Source organism: Acipenser ruthenus, chromosome 25 (genome assembly GCF_902713425.1).
Source record: "Acipenser ruthenus chromosome 25, fAciRut3.2 maternal haplotype, whole genome shotgun sequence".
Classification (NCBI taxonomy): domain Eukaryota; kingdom Metazoa; phylum Chordata; class Actinopteri; order Acipenseriformes; family Acipenseridae; genus Acipenser; species Acipenser ruthenus.
In genome coordinates, this window is record NC_081213.1 from 11,173,792 (window position 1) to 11,190,283 (window position 16,492).

General features: G+C 40.7%; 1 protein-coding gene and 1 long non-coding RNA gene across 3 annotated transcripts; one reads left to right on the forward strand and one right to left on the reverse strand.

Annotated features, from left to right (window-relative positions):
- The first annotated feature begins 2,742 nt into the window (after nucleotides 1–2,742).
- Nucleotides 2,743–9,306, forward strand: LOC117414211 (pyruvate dehydrogenase E1 component subunit beta, mitochondrial-like). The gene is made up of 10 exons (XM_059000444.1): nucleotides 2,743–2,895; nucleotides 2,992–3,051; nucleotides 3,769–3,876; nucleotides 3,974–4,036; nucleotides 4,133–4,168; nucleotides 5,405–5,690; nucleotides 7,074–7,184; nucleotides 7,717–7,808; nucleotides 8,185–8,326; nucleotides 8,877–9,306. The coding sequence occupies exons 1-10, from the start codon at nucleotides 2,860–2,862 to the stop codon at nucleotides 9,020–9,022; spliced, it is 1,080 nt and encodes a 359-aa protein (XP_058856427.1). The 5' UTR covers nucleotides 2,743–2,859; the 3' UTR covers nucleotides 9,023–9,306.
- Nucleotides 9,307–10,146: 840 nt separating this feature from the next.
- LOC131701604 (uncharacterized) lies at nucleotides 10,147–14,982 on the reverse strand. 2 transcript variants are annotated; one of them, XR_009308909.1, is made up of 2 exons: nucleotides 10,939–14,982; nucleotides 10,147–10,300 (listed from the first exon to the last, which is right to left on the reverse strand). It is a non-coding gene; the product is annotated as an uncharacterized LOC131701604 (long non-coding RNA). The 2 variants fall into 2 exon arrangements; XR_009308908.1 differs by having other exon boundaries at nucleotides 10,147–10,401.
- Nucleotides 14,983–16,492: the final 1,510 nt, after the last annotated feature.

The window sequence follows — 16,492 nt, forward strand, 5'->3', positions numbered from 1 at the left end:
TTCCCAGAGTTCTGGTACCGCAGAATTTAAACATGCTTTGTTTAAATGCTGGTGGCGTAGTTGTGCTCTATGGGTGTCAACAGCAACTGCTTTAACTTTTACAGGAAAATGTTACTATCGACGTGCTATCAATATTGCAACGCGAAATACTGCCAAGCAGAGTTTGTAATGAAAATATATTAATGTCTGTGTTAACCGAGATCGCTACAATATTATAGCGAGAGGCAAACTGAACCATGTAGTAAACGGACACCGAGGTATAACATATTACAGTATTATTATTATTATTATGATTTCTTTCTTAGCAGACGCCCTTATCCAGGGCGACTGACAATTGTTACAAGATATCAGTACAGTATTGGACATGCTTGTGGGCACGGCAGCTTTCATGATGCTCCGCTGCTGAGATTGGGTCTAAAACCCAGAGCACAGTAATGGTCATCCAGGCAGCTCAGAACAAAGAAGAGTTTGAAACGCACTGAGGCAGAAATCATTTCATAACTGTGTGACAGCAAGCCGCATTTCTTTCATTCTTGTTTTGTAAGAGGGCAGGTGGGCTAGAAACTCTTACAGCCGGGTATCGGACAAAAAACAGAAACGCCTGCCACATCACAGTAGGCCTATGCTGTGTTTGCATCGATTGGACGAATGTGCAGGCGAGCTGTAATGATCTGTACAGACTGTGCTGCGGGACAGCCTCCTGTACCCTCAGTGAACCAGCCCCGCTGTGTGTGTGTGTGTGTGTGTGAGAGAGAGAGTGTTCTCTGTGTGTGTGTGTGTGTGTGAGAGAGAGAGTGTGTGTTCTCTGTGTGTGTGTGTGTGTGTGTTCTCTGTGTGTGTGTGTGTGTGTGTGTGAGAGAGAGAGAGAGAGTGTGTTCTCTGTCTGTGTGTGTGTGTGTGAGAGAGAGTGTGTGTTCTCTGTGTGTGTGTGTGTGTTCTCTGTGTGTGTGTGTGTGTGTGTGTGTGTTCTCTGTGTGTGTGTGTGTGTGTGTTCTCTGTGTGTGTGTGTGTGTGTGTGTGAGAGAGAGTGTGTGTTCTCTGTGTGTGTGTGTGTTCTCTGTGTGTGTGTGTGTGTGTGTGTGTGTGTTAAATTCTGCGAGCAGTATCTCCCCGGTCAGACACACTTACCACACTAACTGTGGGCGGAGTCACACTGGGACCTGCGCCAGTGCACAAGACCTGCAGGAATACCTGCAGCTTAGTTTTCTTATTTACAATCAAAACTGCATTTTGTTTGTGTTCTTTTTAAAATTCAATTTGTTTTATTATTTTTGTTTTAATTGTTCTATTTCTACAAACTAGCTTTTTTTTTTTTTTTTTTTTTACACAATACTATTTTTTTAATTTCTGTTTTTTTCATATTCTGTATTAAAACCCTTTGCGGTCCATTTATTAATCGCGCGTCAGGCACGCCAGGTCTAATTAATTTTCACACGCGCAGTTAATTTTAGACGCGCTGTTTAAAAGTATTTTTTTTCACAGTCAAACGGGTTTAAATGGCCCTGCATATCAACAAAGCACACACTAGGCATCTCCAGCCCCTCCCCAGCCTTTTGTTTGCTATAGCGTTCAGCTGTGTAAGAAATAAATAATAATAATAGTCGTACATACCGATCGATCATCTCCAGATCACTCGTTTTATCACCAAACTCCTCAATAATGCGATCCAAGTCATTATTTTATTACTATAACATCTGAAAAAAGCTCTGCAAATGTCCATGATAGTCTCAGTGCGCTGACGCACTTAGCCAGCTTGTTTATTATGGACGCCCATTATCTGATACCTGATACCATGTATGACTATTCATGAAATACGCCTTTTTTTTTTTTTTTTTTTTTTCCCCGACTTGTCTCGGCTCCTGTCGCTACCACTCGGCAATTGAATGGTTTTCTCGGCTTTTTCCGGAGAAAAAACGACTAAACACCCGTTTATTGCGTTGCTATAATGATGTCGGACCCAGTCCGACAAAGGACCTGTGAGGAATAATTGCAATGTCGGACCCAGTCCGACAATGGACCGCAAAGGGTTAAACAATTTTAATGTAATCGTTTAAGTGTTCGTTTTCTTCGTGTGTGTGTGTGTGAAGGCTAAGCGCTTTGAGATCCTTGTGATGAAAGGCTCTATTGCTATTGTTGTATAGTTCAAACTTTTTTTCGGAAATTTCATTTTTTGTCCTGTTACCTTAGTTATATCTTAATTTATATTACCTACTAAGCAACACGAGTAATTATTTTATTTTACGTATAGTAATAATAATAATTATGTTATGTCAAAATGATTTACTTTACGGACTATTAATTATATAACTGTAGGATACGAAATACTCTATGTCTATATACTGTCATCCTTGGCATATTTAGAGCTAGGGCGAAAAGTTTTTAATCACGCTATAGAATTAACTAAGTTTTCTTCATAACGTTGAATGAAACCTGTTGCATAATGTTACGTTAACATAATGAATTACACATACAGCTATGTAGTTTTCCATATACTTAACGAAAAACTGACAACAATTGAAAAATGGCTTGCGGTAGCCTTTTGTTATATAATTGTAAATGATGTTAAATAAAATCTCAATTATGTTCATATCGTTTTTTTGTTTTTAATCTCTCAATCCTAACATTTCAGGTGATGCTCTTGGTCCATAGCTGTCTGTAAACTCCACCGCGAGATTTTAACTTGCCCTTGACCAGCAAGCAGTCCAATCACAACAGTTAGCTGACAGACGCCTCACCACAGACACTCACCGTGATTGGACATCGATTAGCTAAGACCCGCCTATTGCCAACATTAGTCGTTAGCATTGGGTAGCAATCCTAGTTTAACAATATCCTTCAAGGCTAGAGCACAGGGACAAGATGGCATTACTTGAAAGCTGCGTTCGTTCTGGGATGGTAAGGGAATGGTTTTTAAAAAAAATAAAGTAATGTCAGTTTTATTAACTCGTACAAACACAATGAGCGTTAAATTCATGTTTTGTTTTTTAACAGAATGTTTTTGCTGTGGTCTTGCGGAGGCAGTTCCACAAAACAGCGCCTGCTTTAGTGCAGGTAAGTTATTCCCAGTCATGTATTCACCGTGGAAAGGTTACCGTGATTCGTGTTGCTTGTGCTGAGTGTCGGATCCACGGGGAGGAGCATTCATTAGGAACTCGAGCGTCCACACATTCCGATACCGAAGTGTATGCAGTTTAAAGCGGGTTTGGAGAGTTATAGGTTGAACAATACGTAAGCTAAACAGGGGTAGACTCCTACAGAAAGCTAGTGCTGGGACTAACACGGGATTTAATTTCATGTTCAGATATTCGCTCGTAATTTAAATGTTCAAAAAGTAATAAAAACCATTATATTGCTCTGAACGCAGGCATGCAGACAGGAGGGGAAGGTCCAAAACGGGGTTTCAAAACCGCGGACAAGCGTGGTCCAGATAGCACATTCTAGTTTATTCGCGTTGAAATGTAACACAAAATGTAACACATATCTGACGTTGTCACAGATGGAATAGAAACAAAGACACAGGTTGATTTTATTTTAAGTGGCACACACACATTGTGTGATTAAAGTTTTTACCTTACTTACATCCACACTGTGGCACAGTTCCTGCTCTTGGACTGTATATTATAGTATAACAGTTATTATAACGTCCTGTTAATGTCATACATTTTAAAAGTTTGGAATGATATTCTGGGGGGTGGGGGGGAGAGCTGTGGCAGTCCTTTCCTTGGCTGTGCGTGTGCAGGTTGGTAAGGTAGTGGGGGTGTGTTTCAGGTGACTGTTCGGGATGCTCTGACCCAGGCTATGGACGAGGAGCTGGAGAGAGATGAGCGAGTGTTTCTGCTGGGGGAGGAGGTGGCACAGTACGATGGTGCATACAAGGTAACAAAGCCGCTCGGACTGCACTTTGAAAATTCATTGCAAAGGTATTCTGACTTTGAAATTTGTATAGATAATTAAAGCCTCATGTATTTTTCAGGTCAGTCGAGGACTATGGAAGAAATATGGAGATAAGCGAATCATTGACACTCCTATTGCAGAGGTATGAGCAGCCAGGCGCTGGATTGGCAGCACCTTGAGTATAGTCACCTCAATACCGTTTCAATGTTCTTCATGCTTTTCATTTGTTTTGTTTTAGATGGGCTTTGCTGGAATTGCAGTCGGTTCTGCTATGGTAAGAAATGAAGTATCCCTGTCGGGGAAGTTTGTATGAATTTGAAATGCGATGCTGCTGTTGTGGCAAATTGAATCTGGGAGTTAGTCATTTATCAGCACATGTTATTGAAAAATAGAATCTATATTAGTTAATATTGTGGTGGCGGCAGGGGGGTGGGGGGGGGAGCCTGTAACTAAGGCTGTATTCACGGTTATCGTGAAATTTACCCATTGCTCTGTAATGTGCAGTTCCCTGAGAATTCCCATTTCTGAAAGGACAGTGTAAATATCCATGTTTATCACCTTCAATAAATGCAGCAAACGTGCCCTTATTGCTGCGCTGCCTGTTCCACAGCATTCAGCAACCTGACAGCCTGCTTAGTTTGCTTCCATGTGTTTTTTTTTTTTTTTTTTTTTAATTATTAAACAAAATATTCTACAATGTAGCGTTTACTGTTCAGGTCAGCATTTAAATGTTTAGAAACATTTTGTTGTATAATATCTAAGGTTATCAAGTCTGTGACAATGCTATTTTTCTGCTTTAATAAATATATTGTCTTGAAGTATCTATTTAGACTATGAAATGAGCCATTTTTACTGTGAAACAGCCCTATCTATAGCAATTAAATCCATCATATTTGTAAATTTAAATTATATAAAAGTGCATTACCACAAGATCCAAATATATCATGTGATCATTTGAGTCATGGTTCATATCCACGGTGTTACAAACCCATGCTAAATGTGTTGGACCATGACGGTGACCTGTTTCTGGATGACTTAAGTTTCTGTTGTAGTACAGCTTTGTGTTAGACTTAATTTGTGTATTCCTTTTTTCTCTATTCATTATAAGTGAATAAACCCTTTTCACTCTTGTTTTTAACCTTGGACTGCTTGCATGTCTACAGTTGGTACACTGCTGAATGTCCAATAGAAATGGAGGATACACTGTGTGTTTAGAGAACTGCTCTCAAACTATGCGAGAATGTGTTGAAGGAATATTGTATGTAATGTTAAAGCTAGAATATTGTATGTAATGTAAAATGTTAATGTTTAAGCAAGTGCAAAGAAAGTTCCTCAGAAAAAAATGAAATTCTGAAGTTGGAGGAACTTTCTTTGCCTTCAGTTTCCACTTATGTTCTTGAAACCAGTGTGTTTATAATCTTTATACAGCAGATCCTATCGCCCCGAAAGCCTGTGTTGTACATGCTTTAAAAAAAGTTTTGTTTCTGATTCTGATGTTTTACTGTTTCAGGCTGGCTTGAGGCCGATTTGTGAGTTCATGACTTTCAATTTCTCCATGCAAGCCATTGACCAGATTATAAACTCTGCTGCCAAGACATACTACATGTCTGCTGGGCTGCAATCCGTCCCCATCGTGTTCCGAGGCCCCAATGGCCACTCTGCTGGAGTGGCAGCCCAGCATTCCCAGTGCTTTGCAGCCTGGTATGGGCACTGCCCTGGGCTCAAGGTGCTCAGCCCCTGGAGCGCCGAAGATGCTAAAGGGCTCCTCAAAGCTGCCATCAGAGATGACAACCCAGGTATATGTAACACTTGCCATTTTTTCTTTTTCAGTTTGTGAATTTTGTGCTTCTAAAAGGACAGTATTCTGGCTCCAGTCAGACCAGGTGTGGAAGGAAAGCTGCCATCACGAGTGCTCAATCCTGACCATGGCAAACGTGATGCTTTTGTGACCTGGATTATCAAATGAGTTTGAAGCCTAGAACTCCAAAGTCATTTCACTTTGACCTTGATGTAACTTAAAAAAAAAAAAAAGGATGATGAGTAAGTAGATTCAAGAAAATGCACAGAGTCCTTTTCTTCACTCAGTTGTTAGGTTTATTGAAATATGCAGGGAGTCTGGTCCCAGGTACAGGACAAACAGAATACTCGTTCTTACAATCGTTGCATGACATTAAATACCCTTCTGCATAGGTGTCTCTCTCCTCCTCTTTCTCTGACACTTAACCAATAGAAAAGGTACAACTCATTATCCTGTTACCATATATTCCATTTTGTGTGTGTGTGTGTGATCTAGTGTGAAGACCTCTGAGCTCAGTGCATTCTTCAGACCCTGGTGCCACAAAGGTCCATACACCTGTTCCTATCTCTCCTTCCTTGTTCCTATCTCTCCGATTTGCCTAAGACCCTTTGATCCCAGTGGCACTATCTTTTTGGATCTCTGAAGTCTTAGAGCCTGGCTCCTTCAGTCCCCTTGAAAACTAGCTTTATGACCCCGTCATAAACCAGCTGTATTTTCTAAGCAAAAACCTGTTAACCAGTTTTATACCCCAGTGGACTCCCCGAAGGGCAAGCTTCTTTCATGTCAGGGCTGGAGATCAAAGGACTTGTTTGTACAGCCGTGTGCTGCTGGCCAGCCATTTGCTTTGACACAAAAGAATCTTAACTTCTCTACCATATTGCAGCTTTCATCTATCACAGCAGTGCTTGCATTTTTGGAACGAACAGTTTTTTCTATCCAATGTTAAATCACTTTTCAGAAAAATAACATGAATACAGCCGTCATTCCTCATGCGTAGCAAACTGCTATTCAATACTTGTTCCATGTTTTCCAACAGACCTAAGCTCAATTTAAATTGAAGTGGGAGTTAGAAAATAACTTCATGTTATGAAATGTTTTACTCGTTTAGCCTAGTGCCATTGTTGCGAGTATTTGGTTATTCCCACCTTTTTAAAACGTGCATTTCTCTGCTTTATCTAGGTACCAGACATACTGCTAGTGTTGGAGGGCTGCAACAGCTTGACACATGCTAAATAAAAAGACCAGATGGGTTTGTTTTAACAGGGCACTAATGTTCTAGATACAAGGGTAGGACAGTGAATGGCTTGTCCTTCAAATGAACTTCTGGTGTTTTGTTCTGTAATAAATGTGAGCTTCATCTCCTCCCTGTTCTGTTTCTCAGTTGTGTTTCTTGAAAACGAGCTGTTGTACGGCGTTGCCTTTGAGGTCTCAGAAGAAGTTCAGTCCAAAGACTTTGTTGTCCCCATTGGAAAGGCAAAGGTAGAGAGGCAAGGTGGGTGAACGAAGGGCTGTGAAACTGTAGACACGATACCTCAGCTGCTCTGCATGACTAATATGCCAATGAAATATAGAAACTTCATAAAGATAAACCCTGTATATTTTAGGTTTTGTTTTACAAATTGTGGATCTGTCAAGGCAGTAAAACTGGCAAAAATAATAAAAGGGCTGTTGGTTCAGACCATGCAGGCAACACAAAATGAAATCCTTTTTGTTGCTTCAACAGGAACAAGAAAAATCAACAATATTCTGATTCTTAGGTTTTAAAAAAAATAAGATTGTCATAGCAATCCGCTAGGTTTCTCTTGGCTGCTGTATTAAGGACTTCATTAATATTAGGGCTGTAACCTCATTGCAGAGGCCTAAACTATCTTAAGGGGTTCTAGCTGTCATTTCAAGATGACTAAGAAAAGATTGTCATTATCTGGTGTTTAACTGTTCAAAGACTAGATGTCTTAAAACCAATCCGTGTACAGTCGCTGGTCCTGGAGGGATTAAGATGTCTGTTTTTTGTTCTCTTCCTTCAGGAACTCGCATTACCCTGGTCTCCCACTCCAGGTATGTGGGGCACTGTCTGGATGCAGCAGCGGTTCTGGCTGAAGAAGGCATTGAGTGTGAGGTGGGTCTTGCCTCTTGCAGTGTGTGTCTAGCTCCAGTATGAATTCAGTTTTCTGATTGCATAGTACCGGTGCTCTGAATACAGTTTACTGCTGTTTTCTGATTTGCATAGTACCGGTGCTGTGCCACCCCCCCCCCACCCCCACCCCCCTTTTTTAATTTTTTTTTTTTTGGGGGGGGGGGGGGGGGGTGTACTATTGATTTGTGTGTAAATCAACAGAGCTACAGTGGAACAGCGAGTTTGCATGGATACTGACTAAGTATTGAGTGTCGATTGTGTTTCACCTTGCACAGAGAGGAAGGTTGCATGTTTGGATTGGTTATTTAAGCACTTGCTATATTTTGCTTGTATAATGGCAAGCCCTCGTTCTCCGCAGGTCATCAATCTCCGCAGTATCCGGCCCCTGGACATGGAGACGATCGAGAGCAGCGTGGCGAAGACCAATCACCTGGTCACCGTGGAGGGGGGGTGGCCACAGTTTGGCGTTGGCGCGGAAATCTGTGCCAGGATCATGGAAGGTAATATCTTCAACCTTATTTCTACAACGCCGGTGATCTCTTCCACAATAATAATAATATTTTAACAAACCTCGCCAAATTAGAAAATTGCCAGGCTTTTAATAAGAGGGGAGGGGGGGGGGGGGGACAAAAACTAAAAAAAATCTTCTTGTAAGGAAGAAAGATTCGATGTAAAATCAAAATGAGATGACCAGTCCCAGGAAAGTGTTGCCAGCAGAACTTTGGTTTTCCAAGGGGTGGAGGGGGGATCCTGTTAACAGCAGCAATTAACTCAAACTGTGCACAACAGTGTAATTATCAGCAGGTAAGTCCACACAAGACAGGTGATGAAGGTGACCATGTAATATGCATGCTGTAAATGTACTTGAGCGTAGATCAAGAAGTGGTACTTTCTTTAGCGGACCATTTTTGACTCTGTAAAGAATGCATTGTGCTTTTCCTACATTCTCGCTTGGAATATTTTATAGTGTTCAGCAGGGAATCTCAGCTAAGTGAATTGTAGGTATTGGAGTCCTTCGTGTGTGTGTGTGTGTGTGTTTCCTTCCTTTAGGCCCAGCCTTTAACTATCTGGATGCACCAGTGATCCGGGTGACTGGTGTAGACATCCCCATGCCTTACGCGAAGATCCTTGAAGACAACAGTGTACCTCAGATAAAAGACATTATTTTTTCAGTGAAAAAGTCATTGAATATCTAAGTTCTTAGGCTAGTCAGTCTTCACATTCTGTTGTATTCATTGCTGATATGTTGGGTCTTTTTAAAAGATGACAATTTCCCATGCCATGTTATTTAATCGGCAAACAGGACAGGCTGGCAATAAAGAACATATTTGTGATAGTAGAGAGGTTTCAAAGAAATGGATATTGTTGCTGTTTATTGGTCATTTGTAGAGTTCTGTGGAATCTGTACTCCATTTAAACGCCATAACATAATACAAATGTTAATACTTTTTTGAAAAATTAAAACTATTGTAAGCCCCCATACATGGCTTCAGTGCTTTTTGTTTTTGTATGCAGTTAAGATTGCTTGTACGGTTTTGCCGCCTTCCCCTCCTTGATTGTCCTGGGTCTGATTTTGAAGGGTATAGGTGTAGTTTACGTGGGGGACATGTCCCCTCGCGTTGCAGGAGTACTAAACTTTTATTTCTCAATGTGTTTGTATAATCGCTACTCTGTATAGCAGTCACCGCAAGGACCCAGCGGAAACACCAGTCATCTGGGGCCGGTTGTACTGATGAGATAAAAAAAAAAAAAAATGGGATTGGATCTGGGATCACTGGAGTCAGATCATGAGACGGTGTTGTAGTACGCAGATCCACTGATTTGTTCCAGACCAGGAGCAGCATTTGCTATAACTAGGGAAACTGACCAATGAAGCGAACAAAGACCCCAGCAAACTGATGAGCAAAGAAAGAGGAGGATGCGCTATGCTGCTGTATCCAAAACCCTGTAGTTTATGTAAACAGGAAAATAGTTTAAGTTTGTAATTCACCATAGCTTGTCTGTCATCACCAGGGATCCTAGGAAGCGGTTTGCTGTGGATTAACATAGGAAAACGCAGATTTTTTTTATGTTTTCGGAGACATTTTAGTTTTAAGTTTGGGGAGGGGCAAAAAACATGCAAGGCTGCTTTGGTTTAATAACCAAATCAATTCACGTGTAATACATTAACACAGGCACTTTTGCTTTAAATTTATTTATGGATGAAGAGTAAAAAATTGTACTAACAAGGTCAAACAATACGTTTTATTAAACATTTTAAAACTAATAAACAAAAGTGAAGACTGCATGTGTACATGAGTACATTAATTATTGTAGATAGTAATTCATAGCCAGCCAGCATTTTTGTAAATAGCAACACATGTAATGCACAATAAAATAAACATTCTACTTGTGTCATCGGTGTCAGTTTCAGGCACAGCTTCATGGTTGGCAAGGTGACACAGCTGAGAGAATGTTTTCCTCTGTCATCCCGTCTGATGCAGTCAGTGTCAGATCAACACACAGTACAGTTAGTCACTCAGTAACGAGGTGTAAACAGGTGATTCATCGATCTGTATGAGCGTTTACGAAGGTGCTTTGTTAAAAAAAAAAAAATTCTAAATCTAAATTTATAAATCTGTGTTTATTTTTTAGCAAAATAAACTCTAAGCCTATTTTTAGGGACCCCAACTGTTGTTGTTGATGCCAACTTAGGCACTTCACATAAGGACTAGCAAGTTTCAAAAGGTACTAGTCGTTTGGACTAGTAGCACAATATTGTTAGTTTCTAACCCTGCATTATTATCATAAAAAAGAAGGGAGTTTTCTAAAAATAGCCATAGATTTGTTTTCACCCACATCACTGTATTCATTTGTATTGTACAGCAAACCTGTTAACCACCACCTAAAATAACCTGTCCATTGATCTTACCTTTACCATCTCCACAATGCAAGTGAATGAGTAAAGCACCTTGAATAAGCAACCCCCTGTGTTCAGCCACTATGATGACCAGTTAAGTCAAGTTGTGCATCCAGATTAGCACTCATTTTGGACTATTTTACCTAAAGTAACATGAGGCAATAAAATGAGTCTGTGAAACCAGCTGTAAAACATCAGGGTCTACTCTCTTACCATGTAGCCCCAGTCTCCATTATCCATTTGCTCTGCCTTGGTTGATTCCTCCTGGATTGCAGCGAGTGAGATGAATAAATATTCACCTTCTGCTCCCAATGCGCTGACGGTAGTGCAAGACTGGAATCTCCTATAGGGAATATAGATCTGTCACTAAACCAGAACAACAAAAAGAATCGAAAGGAAGATTCTAAAGATCTATGAAGGATTTGTGTCCACATTGAGAACACACAGCATTCTATTGTTCACTGACTGTGCAAGACTCAGCTAATGGGCACCAAAATACTTAGAGGAAACTAAACTAAACTAAACTTTGTGGAAATTGGATATTGAAATTGTATTTATCTTATGTATAATTTGAAGAACAGTTTATTTTAATTATTTTGTTTAATATATTTAAGGGATAAATAAATAAATAAATAAATAGTTTTTTTCTTATTTATTTATATAGCACCTTACGTCATAGACTCCAAGGTGCTTTACAGAAAACATAATACACACAGGATAATAAAACATTCAAATAGCATACTATTAGTATTTATCCTTGGAATAACCACGAGCCCTGCATCCTGAGAGCTAAGATTCCTTTTAGGAATGTATGGGGTCAACAGCTCTTGTAAATAACTGGGTGCTAATCCATTAAGAGCTTTATAAGTTAAAAATAAGATCTTAAAATAAATTCAAAACTGCACAGGAAGCCAATGTAAGGAGGCCAAGACAGGAGTAATATGTTCACCTTTTCTGGTTTTAGTTAGAATTCTTGCAGCAGCATTCTGAATAAGCTTCAAGCGAGACACCAAATACTACTTTGGAATCCCAGAAAAAGTGCATTACAATAGTTGATTCTTGATGAAACAAAGGCATGCATTAGATGCATAATAGATCTAAGTTTAGCTATATTTCTCAAATGATAATAAGATGCTTTAGTAATTTTCCTAATATGGGACTGTAACAGGGGAGACCTGTGCTGACTCTTCTGGTGTATTCAAAGTGCTGCAGGAAGAGGGCAGCAGCCGTTCAATATCCTCCTGTTGGTCAGGACACAGAGAGGTGGGAGAGAGGGTGTGTGGGCTTTCCTTCTCTCTGAGGAAAGCCCTCTCTGGGGGGATTGCTTGCCCTATAAAATAACATTCTGCTGTTTCCTCAGGTCTGCCCTTCTAAGAGACGTGCGGACGCTCTGGTCCAGAACTGAGACACGGCCGGAAAGGAAAAATCTGAAAAGAAAAAAAAAGAACCCAACAAAAGAGAATAGGGGTAGCGAGGAAAACCGTGGGCAGACCCCATCAGTATTTTTATTAACAGACTGAGGGAGTGGTGAGGGTAGGATGGAGACCCGGACCGTGTGGGTAGCGACGGTCGGGGTGAAGCTGCCGAGTGCAGCACCTTTTATTTGTAGTTTTGATTACTGTGTTTTATTTTCCTTTTTTCTTTCGCCTTTTGATTATTCTTTTGTTGAGCACCTGTGAGTGCGCCTGCACCTGTATTCTGAATTCTTTACCGCCTCTGGTATTGTTGTGGTTCTGTTTTTACCATGGTTGGTAGGCAGACCACGGCCAACAGCGCCCTCTGCGGGCTGAAAAGAGGAATTACCTACCCGGAATAAAACTGGGCACCTGTGCGGTGTTTCAAGTTCATCTGTGTCACAAGCATGACCTCTGTTTTATCAGAATTCAACATCAGAAAATTCTGAGACATCCAAAACTTTATGTCCGCAAAGTAAGCAGCTAATAGCGCCCCAGTAGAGGGATTGCCTGGATTGAAAGACAAGGTACTTTACTTAGATTGCTCCAGTAAAAACCCAACTGTATAAATGGGTAATTGTATGTAAAAATAATGTGTAAAAAATAATGTAATTTTATGTAAAAATAATGTGATATTTTGTAACAATTGTAAGTCGCCCTGGATAAGGGCGTCTGCTAAGAAAGAAATAATAATAATAATAATAATAATAATAATAATAATAATCTCCCCGACAGAAACATACTGAAACCTATCGAAAAGATAAGACCTAAACCAAGAATGGACACCGTCTGTCAAACCCACTAAACTCCCAAGCCGATTTAATAGAATGGAATGGTCCACAGTATCAAAGGCAGCGCTAAGATCAAGAAGAATTCAAACTGAAGGAAAGCCAGAGTCTGAGCTTATCAAAAGATCATTTACTACCCTAACAAGAGCCGTCTCAGTGCTATGTGCAGATCGAAATCCAGACTGAAATTTCTCAGATAAACCATTACAAGCTAAAAATGTGAGTAATTGATTGGCAAAAACTTTCTCCAAGACCTTGGCTAAAATGGAAGATTGGAAATTGGCCTATAGTTCTTAATAACTGTAGGATCCAAATGACTTTTTTAAGTTGGGGTTTAACCACTGCAACCTTACGTGCAGAGGGAACTATACCAGATGAAAGTGATTCATTTCTAATTGTTAAAATGCCTATATTAGCAACACTAAATACATATTTTAATAGTTTAGTAGAAATAGGATCAAGGGCACAAGTGGTTGGTCTCATATGCCTAACTAACGCTGTCAGCTCTTGCAAAGTAACCAACGAGAAAGCCTCCATCGTAGTTTTATCAGGTCTAGCTAATTCAAAGTAGGAAGAAAGGCCCATAATAGAAGGAGTCTATAAGATCTGATCACTAATGTCAAGAATTTTATTTTGAAAGAATTTTAAAAACTGAACCAATATTAGAGGTAGAAGCAACAGCAGGTGAATTTACTCATTTATCTATAGATGCAGAAAGAAATCCAGGGTTATTTTTATTTTTTTCAATCAGGTTAGACTAGTATAAAGATCTAGCCTGGGACAAAGCCTTCTTATATTTAACTCAGTGGCTTTTCCATGCAAGATAATGAACACGCAGTTTGGAATTCTTCCATCTGCGTTCCAATTCACGAGCATCACATTTCAGTTTCCGAGTAGAATCATTAATAAGACGTGGTCAGACATGAGAACCGTGCATTATTTACACAGCGATTCACCACCTTGAGTTGTTTTCTGATTCAACTGATATTCATTCAGAAAACAAGAATATGACGGCTGTGGATTCTTTCAGGGATCCAGTCTCCTAAAGAATCCACAGCTCTGTGTTGTCTGTTATGAATCCAGGAAATGTTTTAATACCCAACAATGTCCCTTTGGGCTCTAAGGGGCACACTTCCCAAGTACTCTGTTTGATTTTAATATTTTACGAGGGCTCCGACTGCTGGAGTGAAATGCTTTTGCACCCCATAGTGACCAGCCTCTCCAGAAGCAGGGAAACTACCCAAGTTAATGTGATGTTGAGATAGGAATCCAGCAGCCAGCTTGGCCAGCATTGCCATATGCCTGTATTCTCAAATCTAACCCAATACAGGACTGGAGTACTTAAGACACACACGTCTGACTGATTCACTGATTTTCAAGCACAGATTCTTTGTATTTATACAACTACAATATATACAAGGTCCTTTCTTTAAATTCCCAGTTAAAAATCAAGCACGTGAAAATACTGAATTATTCCATTACTTGATAGGCTACTTAATGTAAAAAAAAATGTTTGTTATGCGGTTTTGAAGAAGCATATTATAACAAACAGTTGTATATTTTGTTTTTTAAGGAGCAGTACTGCAGTCACTTTGCATGTCTTTCTAGTCTGTTTCATTTCACCTGGACACTGGAGAGAAATCGATTTGTTTCGGAGGTTATACGAACAGTGCCCGTTGCACGGTCAGAATACACACATTTTGAACTGGTGCAGGTACTAATGTATCCGGGAAAGGGCTGCTGGCGGTACATCACCGCTCCTCTATACGCACTCACAGCATTGCACAAAACCATTGTAACCCGAGCTGTAAAACACAACGTTAATCCCCGGGTTGTGTCCTGCACGCTTACCTTAATTCGATGCCTGTGTCTCTTCTTTCCTGTTCAGCAGACAGTCCAGCTGATTAAATGATTCACTTCTGACTGTTTCTGTCTGTAGGTTGCCTTCCGCGCTGGATGAACAGCTGGTTTCCCAGAGTTCTGGTACCGCAGAATTTAAACATGCTTTGTTTAAATGCTGGTGGCGTAGTTGTACTCTATGGGTGTCAACAGCAACTGCTTTAACTTTTACAGGAAAATGTTACTATCGACGTGCTATCAATATTGCAACGCGAAATACTGCCAAGCAGAGTTTGTAATGAAAATATATTAATGTCTGTGTTAACCGAGATCGCTACAATATTATAGCGAGAGGCAAACTGAACCATGTAGTAAACGGACACCGAGGTATAACATATTACAGTATTATTATTATTATTATGATTTCTTTCTTAGCAGACGCCCTTATCCAGGGCGACTGACAATTGTTACAAGATATCAGTACAGTATTGGACATGCTTGTGGGCACGGCAGCTTTCATGATGCTCCGCTGCTGAGATTGGGTCTAAAACCCAGAGCACAGTAATGGTCATCCAGGCAGCTCAGAACAAAGAAGAGTTTGAAACGCACTGAGGCAGAAATCATTTCATAACTGTGTGACAGCAAGCCGCATTTCTTTCATTCTTGTTTTGTAAGAGGGCAGGTGGGCTAGAAACTCTTACAGCCGGGTATCGGACAAAAAACAGAAACGCCTGCCACATCACAGTAGGCCTATGCTGTGTTTGCATCGATTGGACGAATGTGCAGGCGAGCTGTAATGATCTGTACAGACTGTGCTGCGGGACAGCCTCCTGTACCCTCAGTGAACCAGCCCCGCTGTGTGTGTGTGTGTGTGTGTGTGAGAGAGAGAGAGAGAGAGTGTTCTCTGTGTGTGTGTGAGAGAGTGTGTGTGTGTGTGTGTGTGTGTGTGTGAGAGAGAGTGTTCTCTCTGTGTGTGTGAGAGAGTGTGTGTGTGTGTGTGTGTGTGTGTGTGAGAGAGAGAGAGAGAGTGTTCTCTCTCTCTGTGTGTGTGTGTGTGTGTGTGTGTGTGAGAGAGTGTGTGTGTGTGTGTGTGTGTGAGAGAGAGAGTGTGTGTGTGAGAGAGTGTGTGTGTGTGTGAGAGAGAGAGTGTGTGTTCTCTGTGTGTGTGTGTGTGTGTGAGAGAGAGAGTGTGTGTTCTCTGTGTGTGTGTGTGTGTGTGTGAGAGAGTGTTCTCTGTGTGTGTGAGAGAGAGAGAGAGAGTGTTCTCTCTCTGTGTGTGTGTGAGAGAGTGTGTGTGTGTGAGAGAGTGTGTGTTCTCTGTGTGTGTGTGTGTGAGAGAGAGAGTGTGTGTTCTCTGTGTGTGTGTGTGAGAGAGAGAGTGTTCTCTCTGTGTGTGTGTGTGTCTGTGTGTGAGAGAGTGTGTTCTGTGTGTGTGTGTGAGAGAGAGAGTGTGTGTTGTGTGTGTGTGTGTGTGTGTGTGTGTGTGAGAGAGAGAGAGTGTGTTCTCTGTGTGTGTGTGTGTGTGTGTGTGTGTGAGAGAGTGTTCTCTGTGTGTGAGAGAGAGAGAGAGAGTGTTCTCTCTGTGTGTGTGTGTGTGTGTGTGTGAGAGAGAGTGTGTGTGTGTGTGTGTGTGTGAGAGAGAGAGTGTGTGTGTGAGAGAGTGTGTGTGTGTGTGAGAGAGAGAGT

Bases quoted from the DNA above. Each gene is read 5' to 3' on its own strand.
- LOC117414211 (XM_059000444.1), top strand. From the start codon at position 2,860: ATGGCATTACTTGAAAGCTGCGTTCGTTCTGGGATG. The intron at 4,169-5,404 runs GTAAGAAATGAA...TTACTGTTTCAG, and splicing joins TTGCAGTCGGTTCTGCTATG to GCTGGCTTGAGGCCGATTTG. The intron at 7,809-8,184 runs GTGGGTCTTGCC...CGTTCTCCGCAG, and splicing joins AAGAAGGCATTGAGTGTGAG to GTCATCAATCTCCGCAGTAT.